The 19,200-nt window shown below is 36.6% G+C and overlaps 1 protein-coding gene across 2 annotated transcripts in view; it reads left to right on the top strand.

Moving 5' to 3' along the window:
• UHRF2 (ubiquitin like with PHD and ring finger domains 2) overlaps positions 1-19,200 on the top strand; it is a 72,566-nt gene that overhangs the window by 18,474 nt on the left and 34,892 nt on the right. For both annotated transcript variants that reach the window (XM_061425324.1, XM_061425323.1), the window contains exon 4: positions 17,609-17,827. In XM_061425324.1, the coding sequence (XP_061281308.1) occupies positions 17,609-17,827 (219 nt within the window). The remainder of the gene's footprint in view (positions 1-17,608; positions 17,828-19,200) is intronic.

Here is a 19,200-nt window from a genome sequence, read left to right as displayed (position 1 = left end):
TACTTGGATATCTTTAGAACTCAAAATGTAAAATGTAAAGCCATCATGAAGAATAGCTGAAAGAACTAAGTATTTAGCTTGAAAAGACTGGGATCAGGATACCTTTCATATTTTAAAAGCTCTGGGAGGAAGTTCTGTACAATGCACAAAGTAGGTTTCAGGATACCCTGGGCTTCCCAGGTGGTGCAGTGGTAAAGAATCTGCCTGCCAGTGCAAGAGACGTGAGAGACATGGGTTCAGTCCCTGGGTCGAGAAGATTCCCTGGAGGAGGAAATGGCAATCCACTCCAGTATTCTTGCCTGGAAAACTCATGGATAGAAGAGCCTGGTGGGCTGCAGTCCATGGGGTCACAGAGAGTTGGACACGACTGAGCATGCACACAGTGCACTTTAGGATAACAAACTTCCTACCAGCCAGATCTCTAAAGATAGAGAATGATCTGCCCTGAGAAGCAGACAAAGATAAGCATTGACCAGTTTCAATCTTAGATGGGGGATTACTAAATATGTACATTGCAAACGAATAATACAGTCATTCTAACTTTAATTTTCACTTTCAAAACAGTATTTGTCAGACAATTTTTTTGTACTTAAACTTGATAAATTCTAAGTACATATAGGCTGCATTTATGCTTCTCATCTAGTACTATCATTTATCAGTGAATTAATTCATTTTTCTCATAGAATAAGTTGAAAGTAATCTGCTTGATTATTTCCAAACTCTGAGTGCAACAGTGCATTTTGAACAACTTGTCATTTAGCCTTAGCAGAGGGATATGGTACTTGGGACCAAGGAACCTGTCAGAGGAATTCTTTGGGAGTAAGTTTAAAATGGTGGTGTTGAGAAGTTAGTTTTATGGTGACCTACTGGTTCTAACATATTAACCAGATCAGAGTTTAAAACAATTTTTAATCTATGAGAAGTGACAGACATTACAGAATTATGATATAAGGTCCACGGTTTCACCAGTCTAGCCCCAAAAGCCAGATCTAGTAGTTAACATTGTTATAGAATCTAAATGAAATCATTTGTTTCCTAATCTTACTTCATTTTTCCTCAAAATTATAGCTACAAATATTCTTAGTTCATAAAAAGCAGGTTATAATAAGAGATTTATTTGAACTGTTTTAAGGTTTAAGAAAGTTTTACTGTTTGTAAGAGTCCCTTTTCTATAGATTCTTCAATGAACATAGACTGAATTTAGAGCTTCTTACTACAAATAATGTAAAGCAAGATCATGGAGTTAACATCAGAGTGCCTGATTCAAAAAACTTATTTGTGTGTGTGTGTGTGTGTGTTTTTAATGATTGTTGTTCTGAGTCATCTAGCATAACCCTTGTCTGAGCAAGGGTTTTGTATTTCTAGAGTTAAACCAACCCATTAAGTACTTTGGGAGAAAGAGTTGGCAGTATAAATATTAAATCTAGACTTTAGAGATTTAGATCCAAAGGATTCTTAAATCTTTTGTAAAGTTTTTAAAATTCTTAAAAGCAGCTATGTTAAGACAAATCACACAGCATTCAATTTGCCCATTTAAGTGTAAAATTCAAATTTTTTTTTTTAGTATATTAACAGGATTGTACAACAGTCACCACAATCTAATATAGAACATTTTCATCTTCCAAAAACCTCATACCCATTAGCAGTCAGTCTCCATTCGCCTACTCCTGCCCCCGCCTCCACCGGCCCTTTTCTCAACCCCTCTCAGCCACAGGCAATCAGGACTCTTCTGACTCTGGATGTGTGTATTTTGGACATTGCATATAAATGGACCCCTCTAATATGTGGTCTTTTGTGACTGGCTTTTTTTACTTAGTAAAAGTAAAAAGGTTCATCCATGTTGGAGCTTGTGTATCAGTACTTTATTCCTTTTTATTGCCAAATAATTTATTGGCAAACCACAGTTTACTTATCCATTTATCAGTTTATGGGCACTGGTGTTTTCTACTTTTTGCTGCTATGAACCTTCATGTACTATTTTTTGTGGGGGCATTTTAATTTTGGGTATGTATGTGGCAGAGGGATTGCTGGGCTGTATGGCAGTTATGTTTTACCTTGGGAAGAAGTGCCAGATTTATTTCCAGATGGCTGTACCATTTTATATTCCCATGAGTTATGTATGGAAGTTCCATTTTCTCCATATCCTCACCAAAAGCTCAACCACTTCTCGATTAGAGCCATCCTGTAGTGTTGGAGTATAACTGTATTATACTATATGTATATATTTATATATATTTGCATGTTGTGTATATATATATGTCATTTTATAGTATTGTAGGTATAATTGACCTACAACACTGTATCAGCTACAGGTGTTGAATAGTGATTCAATATTTTTATACAAAGTGTGTTTGTTGGAGAAGGACTGTGCCTGATCGAAACTTTTTTTCCCTAGTATATTTTGGCAGAAAATAAAAGGAAAGTAATACAGGAAATTAAAAATGCATGAAGTCGTTATGGTCAAAGAAAGAGAACATGAAAAACTTCCTTTATTTCCTAGTAATATTGTGCTGTATATTTCCATAGCTTTCTAAAAGTTGTGTTTATTCCCATTAGTTACTCTCTGTAGTTATTGAAGGTTTAAAATTTTTAAGGGTCCTAAAGACTTAAATTCACAAAGCTATAACTGCAGTCTTGTGAGAGTAGAGATCCCAAAGCTATTGTGATGAAGAGCTGTGACCTTGACTGATGTGGAAGTAGATGAAAAGGGGCAGTCAGTTCCTTAGCATTTCTAGTAGTTTAATATGTCTATAGTGTAGCTTACAGGTACTTACATTAAGTCTTTTTTAAATTTAGGTTTACTTAATTACACTCTTATGTACCAGACTCTGAGCTAACTTCTTACTTGAATGTTCATATAATCTTTAACATAACTATAATGTTACGTTAACTCCCATATGAAGAGACCAAGACTTATGTAACTTGCCAGAGGTCACATATGTTAAATGGTCTAACTCCAGAGCTTAAGCGTTAACCAATATGCATTATTGCCACTGTTCCTAAACATGGTATATGTAATTGGTAGTAGCCTACGTGACTTCAAAGTTCAAACATTCTGTATGACCTAAAAACTGGCTTTCGACTCTGCCAGGGTTTTAAAGCAGATAGCACTCACAACTTTGAGTTCAATCCTGGGTATATAAGCAACTGAGGGCACACTACTGAGTTTGATCTATACTCATCACTTGGCTGCTCTATCAACAGATAAAGGCTTAAGTCCTTACCCTGCTTTTGTATTAAGAAACATCTGTTCCTTGTGGATTTGGTTTAGATTCATTTTAATTAGGCTAGGGGTTCTCAACCCTACTTCCATGTTAGTTGTCTAAGAAGCTTTAAAAATATCAATCCCTAGGACCTACTCCCAGAACTTCCTGTATGATTGATCTTTGGGACTTCCAAGCATCGGTGTCTAAAAAGTTCCTCTGGGATTCTAATATGTAGCCATAGTGAGAACTATGGGCTTAGAACAGTGGTTCTCAAAGTGTAGACCTGGCTGGGAATGTCAGCATTATACTTGATAGAAATCCAATTCCTTATACTTACTCCAGATATAATAAGTTGACCTCTGTAGGTGGCCCTACAGTCTGGGTTTTAATATGTCCTCTGGGTGGTTCATATGTATACTCAAATTTAAGAACCACTCACTCATTGCCTTTTGTCCAGCCTTATCAGTTGCTATCACACACCTGCCTCTAAAGACCAATATGAGGGAAAGGGTTTGATATGACAATTTAAATATAGTAAATAAAGACTGGAGATGATATACTATACCTGAGGGACCTGAGTGTTCATCTTTTAGTACCTATATAGGTGGCATATGGCTTGTTGATTTTTCCATTTTTGTTTTTATGTAGATAAAATTGTTAAGTCTTTTTTCTATTAATAGAAGAATTGTATTTCATTCAAGCTGAATGATCTATATCATTTAAATGAGGGCCCATATTCCACTATGCAGTCTTTGTGCCAGCTTGGCTAACATAGGGAAGCAGTGTCCATAACAAGTTTGTGGAGAATTTATCTTTTATGGTATATTGGTAATTTTTGTTTGTTTGTTTATTCTTTATATATATGTATATATTTTTTTTAACTGAAGGATAATTGCTTTACAGAATTTTGTTGTCTTCTGTCAAACCTCAACATGAATCAGCCGTAGGTACACATATATCCCGGAGAAGGCAATGGCAACCCACTCCAGTACTCTTGCCTGGAAAATCCCATGGACGGAGAGGCCTGGTAGGCTGCAGTCCATGGGGTCGCTAGGAGTCGGACACGACTGAGCGACTTCACTTTCACTTTTCACTTTCATGCGTTGGAGAAGGAAATGGCAGCCCACTCCAGTGTTCTTGCCTGGAGAATCCCAGGGACAAGGGAGCCTGGTGGGCTGCCATCTATGGGGTCGCACAGAGTCGGATACGACTGAAGCGACTTAGCAGCAGCAGCATACATATATCTCCTTCCTTTTGAACCTCCCTTCCATCTCCCTCTCCATCCCACCCCCTAGGTTGATACAGAGGCCCTGTTTGAAGTTTCCTGAGCCATACAGCAAACTTCCCTTGGCTCTCTATTTTACATATGGTAATGTAAGTTTTCATGTTACTCTCTCCATACACCTCACCCTCTCCTCCCCTCTCCCCATGTTTGTAAGTCTATTCTCTGTCTGTTTCTCCACTGGTAATTTTTTTTAGCCAGTCAATGTTTTGAGTTTTGTGACAATTTTAGTATGTTAACATCATTCACATACTGTTTCTTTTGACTTGAAAATTTCTCTGAATTCCCCAAACTTGCACTTCCTCTTAAGAACTCAACCCAGATCATATAAAAGGAACATGGTAGTAGTATTTGCAGAATTAGCTCCAGAATGACTGTTTAAAAGTATACTTTATTTCTTCTCTCTGTTCCATCAGCCATTACGTATTGGTAAATTCTGGAGTGGGGGATAACACTCTATATAGTAGTTGAATATTTGCTCTGAGATCTAGTCCTGGCTTTCCTTTTGAATTACACTCTAAAATGCATCTGTGGTTTTAAGACAAGCTTCCTGAATTTGGCTTCATTTTGAATTAGATCTCAGAATCTTCCCACATACATGCTTTCCTGCTTGTACATCCTTATAACATGTACCTTTATAGGTCATTTGAAAAGGTGAATTTGGGAATACTAGTCATGTTAGTGGCTTTTTTAAATTGCTTTGTTAAATTTAGTGGTTTAATTTAGAGATCTTGGTTTATAAATTGGAGCTAATTTCTATAAAGAGAAATGTAAGTTAGAAACCTCTAGTAGTTTGAACAAGGAAGTATATATCTAAAGAGGGAAAATGTTTATGAAAGTTACTTTATTTCTATATCTTAATAACTGTCAATGGCTAGGCAAAGTTGAAATCTTGAAACATGAATAAGTGTTAAGAGTTTTCATAATGATGTGAAAATTACCATATAAGCTTTCATGTTCCATAGTGTTCACATTTAGAATAGAAATGTCAGTTTACCTTGGAAACAAACTTCTTATTTTGAATTTTTAGTAAATTATTCTGAAGTACCCTTTTAAAAGTATAGTTCAATAATTCTCTTTTTAATACAATGATATGTGCCAGGCACTCCAGAAGTACTTTACCTGGATTATTTCATGTAATCCTTGTTAAACAGTCGATGGAGTAGATACTTTTCTAAGTGTAAAGAAGGAATAACTGAGATTTAGAGAAGTTAGCTAACATACCCAGTATTGAATAGTTGATAGGAGGTAGATTGAGATTTGGAAAAGCACATACTTAGAACCATACTACCAGACTACCTCTCACTTTGAGAGAAGCCTGCTTATAAAATATTTTAATATATAAATAAATATATATAATATTATAAAGCAGTTCCTGCTAAGTCACTTCAGTCGTGTCCAACTCTGTGCGATCCCATAGACGGCAGCCCAGCAGGCTCCCCCGTCCCTGGGATTCTCCAGGCAAGAACACTGGAGTGGGTTGCCATTTCCTTCTCCAGTGCATGAAAGTGAAAAGTGAAAGTGAAGTCACTCAGTTGTGTCCAACCCTCAGCGACCCCATGGACTGCAGCCTTCCAGGCTCCTCTGTCCATAGGATTTTCCAGGCAAGAGTACTGGAGTGGGGTGCCATTGCCTTTACATATTTTTAAATTTTCTGTCAGTCTCTCCAGTTATACTTTTACAGAACAGAAACCTTAAATCAATAAACAAATACCTGTGTGCTTTCTTTTTCTCTGTAAGGAAAAATGGATTATTAAACTGCTGTTTTTAACACAGTGTCAAGGCTCAACCCATGGGAATGAGATCAGATGGAACTGTTAGAGCATCACTTAGGACTTGGAGGGTAACTTATGCTGGGCTACAATTAAAAGCCCATCTGGTGAATGTCTTAGAATAATGTTGTCATTGCCACCAGCAGTCTTTTTAAGATTTTTTTTTTTTTGAGTTATTCTGAGCCTGTGGTGCATGCTTTTGAGTAGCCTTAATTATGGTTACCACAAATAGAAGTCAGTGAGCCAATTTTGAATAAAATCAAGTGGTATTTTTAAGTAAAAGTTCTATAAAGTAACAAAACTGATTTTCTTGAATGTATTGATATGATCTGTTTCTAAGGACTGTCAAAAATGTTTGAATGATTTCTGTATTCTCACGGGAGGAAAGGAGTATGATTTTTAAAAATCAGGTCAGCGTGTCATGTTGATCTTGAGTAGGGAGCTATAAATGAGAAGTTAAGTTTCAGAACCCTGGTGCAGTGACAAGTCTGCTTCATTGTTTCTTGGTTGTTACTGACATGTTTGCCAAAAACGTAGAATATTTCCTCTATGACTTGCAGTGTTCTGAATGGATAGAAATCAAAAGGAGGGCAGACGTTAGATCTTTAACCTTATTGTTGTTCTTCTCTTGTGTTAAAAGATAACTTAGTGCTTAAAAAAGTAACTACAGATATCAGTTGATTTCACTTTTTCAAATTTATACATCATTCCTTTATAGTAGTATTTCTCAAAGGTGGTCAGCAAAACTGTGGATTGACCCAGGTAAGGTGTCTATAGTACAGTTTCCTGAGGGCTGTCAAAGCCCCACTCCATGCATTGGGTTGGCCTGGAGTAGAGCCCAGGAATCTGCTTTTCAAACAGGCAGCCAGGGCCTTATTAAGTATACAGATCATTGGTTCTGTTATAGGCTGCATAGTTTTCAGGCATTAGAATCAGAAATTTGGTTTGAATTTTAGGTCCTTGGTTAAGTTTTTTGCTTTGCTTTTTTTAAACTTTCAGCTATAATTTCCTCATTTGTAAATATCTACTTGACTGTGTTCTCTTTTTCCCTAACAACCTCGAAAAGTATCCAGTAATAATAGCCAATTTTCTGCTTTTAATTTATTAATAAGACCAAGTTATTTTGGTAAGTACTCTAAAATAATTTACCTTTGGCATAGGTATTTTTAAACCTAATTACATTGTTTTAACAATTAAAAGTTATACACCATTGTTAACATGTTGTACAAATTTTTATTTCCATGTATGTATTTAAGTCCTACTGTAAGCAGTTTTAAGTAAGTTATTTTTGTGAGTAAGCTTTACATTTAAGGTGTGAAAGTTAGCAGTGCTACTTATTAGATTAAAAAATGCTCTCTTTTTGCATGTAGTATGACATTAAAGATTGGCTAAACTAGAACATGCCTCCAGATGAATGTTGTCCTTATTTAAGCATTTTAACCCCAGGAAGCCATGTTTTGAAAGAAGGTTGCAGTGATAGTACTTTGCTTAATACAGTTTGAATCTTGTAAAATGATTAGTTAGCTTACAAGTCACCTAAGGAAATGTACTTTTACTTTCTTATAACAAACCTGTTGTAAAAATTGTGCTTAATCAATTTCCTTGTAGTTTAATTCCCCAGGTTTTACTCTATGATTTGCTAATTGAGAACACAGTTGGATTTTGTTAAAATGTCACATAGTTCAGGATCATCAAAAGCATATACTGAAGGATAGCTCTAAAAGATACCTGAAGAGTATGTAGAGCAATGAAAATGTTACTGGGAAGAAAAGACTTAGGGATATTTAAGGTTTATCTGAGAATATAGACTGTATAACACCAAAGTGTTTCTCTACTCTCAAAGATGCAAAGTAGCTAACTAGAATAGTCTGTCTTACATCTCTATTAGGGTAATAACTTGATTTCAGGTTCTGAGAACAGGAATGCACGAAGTGTAATTACAAAAAAAAGGACCCTAGTCTCATCTTTCCATATCTGTATGTAAGCTCATGGCACAGTCTAGATAAAGTCAGCTTTGATAAGTTCCTACCTCTCTGCTTCAGATTTTGAGGGATGTCTTGAGCCCTGTTTTAGAATTTTTTTTTAAGCTTCCAGCACTTTCCAAAATATTTCATGCAGTCTCCTGCAGTCTTCCTCAATGCCAGTGCTGGAAGAAGTCAGTGCTTGGACCAGTTTGTAGTGCTTATCTTCAGCTCTTTGACGCCATGGGAGGCAAGGAATGCTGTGTTAGAGATTGCTTTTTAAGAACGCCAAAAACATAATCTTTAAAGTACCTTTTTCTTATCTTTGTATAGAATTCTTCATTGCCACTTAACTATCCTAAAACACAGTGGTCATAGTTGATTTATTACATTTTTTTCAAGAGCTTTAGTTATATAAAAGATTTTTTTATTTAATGAGTTGCATGTTTCCAAACATTTGTCAGCCTGTTACATCCCAAACACACCAAAGGTTGAACATGGTACCTGGTTCTTAATGAAAACTTGGTATTTTACAGTGTAAGTTGTGATAGAAGTATGCACACCTAGCTTTCAGAATACCTTAAGTTCTGAGCATATAAGGTAGAGAAGATAATTCTGTATTCCTGAAGGAGGAGAATGCTAGGATACCAGGATAAGGAGATAAGGTGTTACCTGAGGGTAGACTAGTATGGGTGGAGTGTAGAAGATACATGGTGAGTAATAAGAAACCAAACTAAAGGTGAATAAAGATTTCCAGCTAAATGTGGCAGATTAAGATGAATGTTTGTCTCCACTCCTTAAACCCTCCTAGAAGATAGTAAAAGAATAAAGGCATAAGCCCCTGAGGACAAAAAATAATGTGGTAGAAGTAAAACACAGAAGAGAAAACAACAAACTTTTGAAAGGTAAGAAGCTAATGGGTAAATGATGCCAAACTTAGCAGGCCATAGAGCTGAGTGTAAGCCAACAACAAGCAAGTACATTAGTGTTGAAAAACCTTAGGAAGATTCAGATCTTGGATTTACCAGGTACTTTGGAGGTAGGCATATCCATGGGGTGACAGAGTGTTGGACACAGCGATTAAGCACACACACACATATGGAAAAAACTGAGAACAAAAAGATTTATTTATATGAAAGAGCATTTTAATCACTTCTATCACATTCAAGGTTTAAGTCAAGAAAGAAGAAAACATGGTATTTGGGAAATAGGATTCAACACAGGAAGTAATGATAGGAGATCCCAGCGTGATATCAATGAAGATCAAGCTGTCCAGATAAGAATAGGACAGAGGTATCTAGAAAATGTTTTGCAACCCAGAAGATTAGTAGAATACCTGAAATTTCTGAACACAGTGGAGTTTTAACAGCTATGGCAGAATGGGGGTAATTAATGGTGAAAGTGAAAGTGTTAGTCACTCAGTTGTGTCTGACTCTTTGTGACCCCATGGACTGTAGCCTACCAGGCTTCTCTGTCCATGGAATTCTCCAGGCAAGAATACTGGAGTGGGTTGCCATTTCCTTCTCCAGGGGATCTTACCGACCTCGAGATCAAACCTGGGTCTTCTGCATTGCAGGCAGATTCTTTACCATATGTAAATAGAAAACTAAGCAAGTAGCAACCAAAAAGAAAACTTAAGTACACAATAGAAAACAAAGCTGTGGAAGAGTGGATGTATAATTAAAGCATACTTCATTAGTTAGCTGTGAAGAGTTATTAATATTTAGTCAAGACATAAAGAAAAAAATACTGATATGTACAGACAACTCAGTTTGTTTAATGTGCTTAAGAGCAAGCAAGTTCATCAATCATTGCAAGAGTCTAGAGCCAGGTGATCAATTCAAGTCATGCCTCTGCTTCATACTTCTTTCCAAATAACTTCTCTGCTTTGTCTGTAAAATGGGGATAGAATAATATCTATCTCTGTCCTAAGAGGTAAATAATGTTAACACTTAGAGCAGTGCCTTGTGTTAGTAAAGTATAAGGAAGAGGAGGATGGAGGCAGGCAAATGAGCTGTACATGAGGGGTGGGTAGAATAAGTTTGAAGTAAAAAGCAATGTAAGCATGTTGCTTAAATGTAAATGTGGAGGTGAACAAAAATAGCTAAAAGTTAAACAGTTTCATCTGGGGAATAGAAATCAGAAGTGTGGTGGGCTGGAACCAGAGGCTGCTTGTCCTCATTGTAAGCCTTGAGTGTTAACTTTGAGTTTCGTACACCTGTGGGAAAACTTAAAAAAAGTGGGAAGATCCTTTCGTTTGAACTTCAAGCACAAAGCATTTTATTTTTTATTGTAGAAATCTTTAAACTTATGCAGAGGTTGAGAGAAAGTATAATGAACTCATCACCTGTCTTCACTCATTTTGACCTCCTGGCCAATCCTGTTCAATCCCTGCCAGCATCCCCAGGTACCACCACTGGATTATTTTGGAGCAAGTCCCAAATTTTAAGTGTTTTCAACCAGAAATAGCCTTAGCAGCTATGGTGGGCACACTGCTCAGATCTTCAAGACAACTTGTTGACCTACAGGGAATGATTGCGGTTAACTGATAACTTTTAATCACAGCACTTTTGAGATTTGTTACAGTGTTTGAGCCAAGGCCACACTCTTTCCTGGTTCATCTTGTTGTTGACATCTTAAGAGCATTCAACTGAGAAAATAGCTAAATGGATTCTTTTTAAAGTGTGCAGAAGAGAGCTAACATCAAGCCAGAGATTTACTACTTTTTGAAAGGTCGGTGTCTGGTTGACCTTTGGCTGGTGTTGGGGAGCTAACTTTCAGGAGGATTCTCATTCCTTGATAAAAATGGTTGACTGTGCATAAGCTCTTCAAAAGAAATATGGATTATGCTGAATACCTGCTTCTGAGAGTCTGGAATTTTGGTATGTGCTAGGCATTGAATGCTGATGTGATCAATTCCTAATAAAACTCTTGAGCATTCTTTACTGCACATCCCTGGTAGACAACATTATAACACATATGTTGTCAGAATTTGTTGCTGAAGGAATTAAGCACATTTTGTGTGACTACTGGGAATGGACTGCTTGATCTTGTACCTGATTTCCTCTGGACTTGACCTTATGTTTTTTTTTTCTTTGCTGAATTTCCTTTGTATCCTTTCATTATAGTAAATCATAGCCATGGGAAGAACTGTGTGCTCTTCAGTGAGAATGAGACCTGTGAGTTCCCCCAACAAATCACTGAACCTGACGTGGGGACCCCAGCACATTAAAAAAAAAAAAAAAAAATCACACCTGAAATTTACAATGATTCCTTAAAATCAAATAACCAGTCAATATTCAGACTTATTTGTTTTTAAAATGTATTCTTGGAATGTACAGATAAGGATAAAACTAAGATTCATCCATTGCATGTTGTTGCTAGGTTAAGTCTCAACCTACAGATCCCCCCTACTTTTTTTTTTTTCCTTATTATTTGTTTATGCAAGTGACAGTTTATTCAGTTTTCCCACAGTTGGGACTTCACTGATTACATTTCTGTTAATGTTAGTTTCCTGAAAGCTTATACAGTCATCCCTTGGTATCCATAGGGCATTGGTTCTAGGACCCTGGTCCATACCAAAATCCATGGATGCTCAAGTTTCTTAAAAAAAAAATGACTTTTGGGGGTATAACCTATACACATCCTCGTGTTTAAATCATGTGTAGATTAATTGTAATACCTAATACAATGTAGATATTCTGTAAATAGTTGTAAATACTATATAGTAAAAGTGCTCAGTTGTGTCTGACTCTTTGTGACCCCATGGACCATATCCCACCAGGCTCCTCTGTCCATGGAATTCTCCAGGCCAGAATACTGGAGTGGGTAGCTATTCCCTTCTCCAGGGGATCTTCCCAATCCAGGGATCGAACTCACATGTCCCGCATTGCAGGCAGATTCTTTACTGTCTGAGTCACCAGGGAAGCCCAAATACAATGTAAATGCTGTATTGGGACTTCCCTGATGGTCCAGTGGTTAAGACTCTGAGCTCCCAATGGAGGGAGTAGGTTTGATCCCTGGTTGGGGAACTAAGATCCCACATACTGTGTGTCCAATAAATAAAATAAAACATTTGAAAAAAAATGCTGTATAAATAGTTGTTGGAATCTGGCAAATTGAACTTCTGCTTTTTGGAACTTTCTGGAAATTTTTTCTGGTTATTTTCCAACAGTGATTGGTTGACTCTATGGATGCAGAACCATCCATATATATGTACCTAGAGGTTTGATTGGTTTTAAATTTCATCATTTGATAAGGCTGGTTTAGAGATGCTATTTATTTACCTATTGCATGACATTGAGAAACATATAATACCTGCTTTCCCTTTCTTTTTTTGTGGGAAGATTTGGGTGTTGTCACTCTGATAAATCCATTGTGAAATTTGCTGCCAGCTTTTAGTGGTTTTAGTAGCCATTAACCTTTACCTTCCCAGGTGGTGCAGTGGAAGAGAATCTGCCTGCCAATGCAGGAGATGCGGGTTTGATCACTGGGCCAGGAAAGACCCCCTGGGAGTAGGAAATGGCAACCTACTCCAGTATTCTTGCCTGGAAAATTCCATCGACAGAGGAACCTGGGGGGCTGTGGTTCATGGGGTCACAAAAAGTTGGACACGACTGAGTGACTGAGCACCCACACAACCTTTACCTAGAATTGCTATGTAATGAAATGTGGTAACAATGGTAATATTTCTCTTTCCTTCACTTGTTAGCTATATAGCTCTTTCATAAAGAACTTTCCTTAACAGTTGATTCATATACGAAAGGTAGAATAAACTGTCAATTGTTGAACTTTTTCAGTGTTCAGAGTGAGTAAATTCCCTAGCATCCTCCAAAGGATCCTCCAAGGTCAGTGAGATTTTTACTAAGTATCATGTGAACTAATGGATTTTAATACTTGCTTTAATTTAACTCAGCTCTTTGTGGTGCCCAAGTTGTCTCATCTCTAGCCTGTGGAAGCTCCTTCAAGTTGAACCTGACTTAATGAGGATTTCTTTACACTCAGGTACAACAGGATGTCCCAAGCTCTCCTGTTTCCTGCCGAGGACTGGATTCAGCCATTTCTTTAAAGAGCTTTGGTTCTTTAGAGTGTATAGTCGGCTGTTGATTGATACTTACTTTGATCGTGTTTCTAGGTCTTCACATTGGAAACAGCTAAGAAATGTTTGTATTGATACTTCCAATTAATTTTAGAGTTGAAGGGCTATCATTTAATCTTTTATTTTTTCTCTTACCCGAGAATCATAGTTCTGATAATGTCAGCATTACCTTGCTGTATTCTACTCATAAGATGGTTTCAGACTAACAGTGCTACTATTGCAAACAATATTAGTGAAAAGTTCGTGTATTTTTTACTTTCTCCTTAGTAGATAAGTATCACTCCACTGGGAATATAGAGTTAATTTAGTGTATTTTCAAGTCACTTAAGAGTTTGTATTTAAGCCACTTTTTTCATTTTGCTTTTGATTTTTAATGATTTATCACATTTTGTAAATTTATGATCATGTGAAACATTACATGGTTCTAAAGGAAAAATGTCAATAAGTACATTAAGAAAAACAGTATCCATCTTGGTTCCTTCTAGCCTATTTCTTATCTCTTTTTGTGGTAAATAAATGAGTTTTGGTTTATCCTTTTATGTCAAAATATAAGTATTTGTGATTACATGTGTACTCACACATATATACACACTTCTATATGTACATAATATAAGTCAATCGTGTCTGACTCTTTTGCAACCCCATGGACTGTAGCCCACCAGCCTCGTCTATCCATGAAATTTTCCAGGTAAGAATACTGAAATGGGTATCCATTTCCTCCTCCAGGGGATCTTCCCAACCCTGGGATCAAACTCATGTCTCCCGCATTGGCAGGTGGATTCTTTACCACAGAGCCACCTGGGAAGGTATTCTTCAGGCACAAATACTGGAATAGGTTGTCATGCCCTCCTCCATGAGATTTTCCTAACCCAGGGATTCAACCCAAGTCTCCTGTATCTCCTGCATTGGCAGGCAGGTTCTTTACCACTAGCATGGCATGGGAAGCCCATGTACAAATATATTTATCTCAACGCATACTTAATAGAAGATAAATATTGTTTGCATCTTGTGTTTTTTGAGTTAATATATCTCTCCATATATATGTATCACTCCAGCAAATGTCATATTCCTTTCCATTATATAATTGTATCATGTAGTAGGTAGTTTCCTATTGTGGACATTTGGTTATTTCTAGTCCTGCTGTTACAGATAGTGCAGCCTTGTGTATGTGTCTTTTCATGGGGTGTTTTGCTTCTTAATGTTTGGGACAGATTCCTAGAGTAGATAGAATTCCTGGATCGAAAGGTAAATACATAGGCAGTTTTGCTGGGTATTGCCAAATTCCCCTCTTCAAGGAGACCGTATCAGTTTGTATTCCCATCAGCAGTGTTTGAGAATGCCTGTTTTTCTACAGCCTATGAACACATTGTTATCAGACTTCACAAAATGTTTTAAGTAGATCTGTGTTTTAGAGTCTTTGGCCAAAGTGTGGTGGCATCTAAGGAGTCTAAAACAGGGAGATGAGTTGGCCTTGACAGCCTCAGAGAAATGCAAGCCTTTACTGAGGATATAGAGTTACATTAAAGAAGCATTGACAGTATGCATAAGGAGGACTTAGTAATGATGGAGAAATTGGGGGTAACTTCAATTTCTGGGAGTATGAAAAATTAAAGAATACTGAGCATCAGCAGATTAGAGGATGGGGGAATTTCTTGAATTTGAGGTGCTCCTGAAATACATGTTAGAGATGCAGTTGGATATATGAACCTGAAGAGAAATTTGGGTTAGAGCATTTGAGTCATCCCTGTGTGATATGTGTAAATGAAGATGCTGAGGAAAAGAATAAAAGTGATAATGGAGCCTCAGCGTGTTGTTGACTTTGGTAAAAATAGTTTTATGGGTCCTTTCTATGTCTTCTTACTTAGCAGCTGATTTAACACCTCTGGGTGGCATTAGAAAAAGTATACTTCATTTTCATGACTTTTACACACTATACATAAAGATTGTGTATTCATATGCTCTACAATGTAATTCTGTTCTGAAGTCATACAAACTTAGTTTCAGGGCAAACATAGCTTAAATTCCTTTGATATAGGGAATGGTTTATTTTGACTCATCTCCAGTAAACATGATTTTATATATGATTTTAAAACTTTTTAAAATATTTCCATTCTTGGTGTCTAACTTTGGCAATCATAGGCAAATGGAGAGTTCTTGCCAGTGAAATACCCTTTTTTCCCTATATTAACCATACAGGAGTATATGATAATGTCAGGATGTAAAAATCATGTTATAGCTGAGAAGAGGATCTCATATAAAAGAATAGTTTTCTATCATTTATGGCCTTAAGAATATTGAGTCAGGAAACACATTCACTACTTCAGAATTAGAAAAGCCCTAAAATAGCTAGTTAAAAGTCTTCACCATTTTAGTTTTCAAAACAACCATATGGGCTAGTTAGTTAACCATTAGGTATTTACACGTGAGAGACAGTCATGTGTAAACTAAACACAGGTAGAACTAAAACAGCGAAGCTTGGTAACTTTCCCAAGGATACACAGTAGTAGGAAGCTAAAATGGAATTTAAACCCAGGCAGGGTGAAAATACAACATATTTTGAGTGAAGAGACAGGATGATAAAGGATTCAAAACTTTATGTTAATTCATTTATAATGTTTTATACTTAAAGGGTGGCAGGGTGACCAACTTAGACTATCAAGGATTAGGTCTTTAGTGGAGACTATGTATATTTCTTCTTGGCACTTAAGCTGTGGAACTCATTGTGTTTATCTTTGGTCCAGTATCAAGTATATTCTCTTGCCTATGTCAGAGCTATGTGAAAACAAAGTGACTTTTTTTAGAGTTAGAGCTGCCCTCTTCTCACTCACTGTCCAAGCAGAGGTTGCTCGGAGGCTTGTGGTAAAGGGGCATTGTAGCACTGAGGGTGAATGGACCAATCCTTTTTAAGGCCCCTTGTGAGTCTGAGATTTTTTTTTCTTTTTTCGTCTCTGCTTAACTAAAATTTGAAGAAGTTTGATTAAATTGAGTGATTAGCTAAAATCCCACCAGGATTAATATCCATTTATTATAAATAAGTTAGACATACGGTGAGAGTCCTAGGCCTGCATAGTACTTGTTTGATTTGGAAGAACCGAGACAAGCTGCTAGAGCTGCTTCCAACTTCAGGCTCACTTACATTTTGAGTACGCCACCCAATTGGTTAAGGGTTAATGGTCTTTTCCCTTAGTTACTACCTTGTTAATGCCATCACAAAATGCTGTGATATTTAACTATTCTTGTGTTTCTATATAGCACAGTAGCTTATCAAACTTGAGTATGCTTGAGAATTGCTGAAAGGATTTGTGAAACTAGACCACTGGGCCTCACTCCCAGAGTTTGAGTCAGATCAGAAGTGGAGTTAGGAGTTTGCATTTATAGCATGTTCCCAAACGGAACCACTGCTTAGAGAACCAATGCTATATTAGTTTGACCTACCCCAGGAGATTGAGTTTTCCAAGAGCAGGAACCAGAAATTACTTGTTTCCTTATCCCTCTACTAGCGAGCAATACATAAAGACAACAGATCTTATTAATGTTATAGAAAGCACTATGGACTGTTACATTGCTATTTTTGCCTATGGATACCAGATGTTAGGCCCAAAATAGAGGAACCTTCTTTTAAGTTCAAATCAGGTTTAGGTTTGTTAAACCTTTAGAAATTCAAATAAGATCAAGATTCTACTGGAATTCTTTCGCATGGGCTTCCCAGGTGGCGCTAGTGGTAAAGAACCTGCCTGCCAGTGCAGGAGACTTTAGAGACGTGGGTTCGATCCCTGGGTCAGGCAGATCCCTGGAGGAGGGCATGTCTCTCCAGGATTCTTGCATAGAGAATCCCATGGACAGAGGAACCTGATGGGCTACGTCTAGAGGGTCGCACAGAGTAAGACATGACTGAAGCAACCTGGCATTCACGCATATTCTTATTATGCATAAAGCAAATGGCAGAGCTGGATAAACTAATTCCAAGTTCAGGAAGAGATCAGCATCTAGTCTTACTAAAGTAATTTTTAAATGTGGGTTAAGAAAATGTAGAAAAGAAGAACTTGGTTTTTTTACCTACCCCTACTCATCATTCCCCATCACCTCCCTCCCCAAGCTAATTAAGAATGACTTATTAAGATTTTAACAAGACTTGTTTATTCTGGCATTTAAAATCAGAAATAAATATAATTTACTTAAGTGCCATTAAGAGTAAAATTATTAGGCTTTTATACATATTGCATATAATTTTAGTCTTCCATGCTGATAATCATAATCATAAGCAGTGTTCTGTGATTCTTTTTCCTCAGATATCCGGAAAGTGGTACTGTAGAAATAAATGTCAAGGATCTTCGACCACGAGCTAGAACCACTTTGAGATGGAATGAACTAAATGTTGGTGATGTGGTAATGGTTAATTACAATGTAGAAAGTCCTAGTAATAGAGGATTTTGGTTTGATGCAGAAATCACTACATTGAAGACAATCTCAAGGACCAAAAAAGAACTTCGTGTAACTGTTTTCTTGGGGTAAGATTCTCTTCACTGATGCCATTTAATTGCTGAATTAAGAAATGTAATTTTTAAGTGTTAAGCACATGTTCTTTAATTTAAAAAAAGATGGAATCCATGAAAGATGGAAATTTCCATACCTCGAGGAAAACTTTTTAATAAATTTCTTGAATTTTTTATTAAGAATGACCCTTAAATCTCCATTGCTACTTTAAGGCTGGAAGTATTATTTGAAAGCACCTTGGAAATAATTGAACATGTTATTAGAGAAATTTTTGTCTACTGTCCAGGATTCTACTAGGCTAAACCAATAATATACAGATGTGTTTCAATACCTATGTTTGCTCTGAAGATGTGTTGATAGAATAGAAATGACTGTCTACCTAGCCAGCTGTCTGCTGGACTTGAAAGACTAGCAAAAATTTTCCTTTATAGTAATTTTATTTAACTTAGGAACTTAAAACCACCTTTGAAAAGAATTCAAAACGTAAAATGTCACCCAAGATTTCATATCACTCAGATACTTCCATCGTTAATTCTTTAAGAAATACTCTTGTATGTTTCCTTCAAATGATACAAGTACTATGCATTGTTTCAAAGCTACCTTTTTACACTTGGAAAAATGTTGTCAACACTGTTTTGTGTTCAGTTCTGAATAAAATGAGAAATAGTCACTAATTTACTTTTTAAAAAAAGTCTGCCAAAGTATTTCCAATTCTTTATCATGATGCTTAAGTAAAAACCTTGTGTATGCACTTTTGTGCATTTTTCTTTAGAATGAATTTTTAAGAGTACATTTGTTGTGTTGAGCATTGCGGATACTAGAACGACCCTGACAGTTTTCTTTTACTTAAGAGAAGCAGCCAAACTAACATACTTGTTAAGTTCTGGTTAACTGATTATGCATTGTACATATATATAAGGGATACATATATATCTAGTTTAATATTGAGATGACAAATCTAAGATTAAGCATCTGCTTATGATGAGTAATATAATACAGAAGTTGGTAAACTGTGGCCTGTTGGCTACCTGTTTTATGAAAAGAAATTTTTATTGGAACACAGCAGTGCCCATTTATGTTTTAGCTAAAACTGGCTTTTTTATCTGTGTATTCAACAGCATTGTTGAGTGGCTGCAAAAATGAACCTTACCGAATTTTAAACTACTTACTCTCTGACCCTTCATGGAAAAAGTCTGCTGACTCCTAAGATAAAGAAAAAGATTGTGAGCTTTTATTTTAGAAAACCATTTCAGAACTTAGTGCAAACACAAGTGTGATTCTGTTGTCAGGCTAAGGATGTAATAACGCAATTAACAGATTTCTAAGTAGCTTGAAATTCTGACATGGATACAAATCATGAAGGAAAGGAGAAAGCATCTACATAAAT

This window comes from Bos javanicus, chromosome 8, assembly GCF_032452875.1.
Source record: "Bos javanicus breed banteng chromosome 8, ARS-OSU_banteng_1.0, whole genome shotgun sequence".
Classification (NCBI taxonomy): Eukaryota; Metazoa; Chordata; class Mammalia; order Artiodactyla; family Bovidae; genus Bos; species Bos javanicus.
The sequence above is the reverse complement of the archived record's forward strand: the minus strand, read 5'-3'. Positions and strand labels throughout refer to the sequence as shown.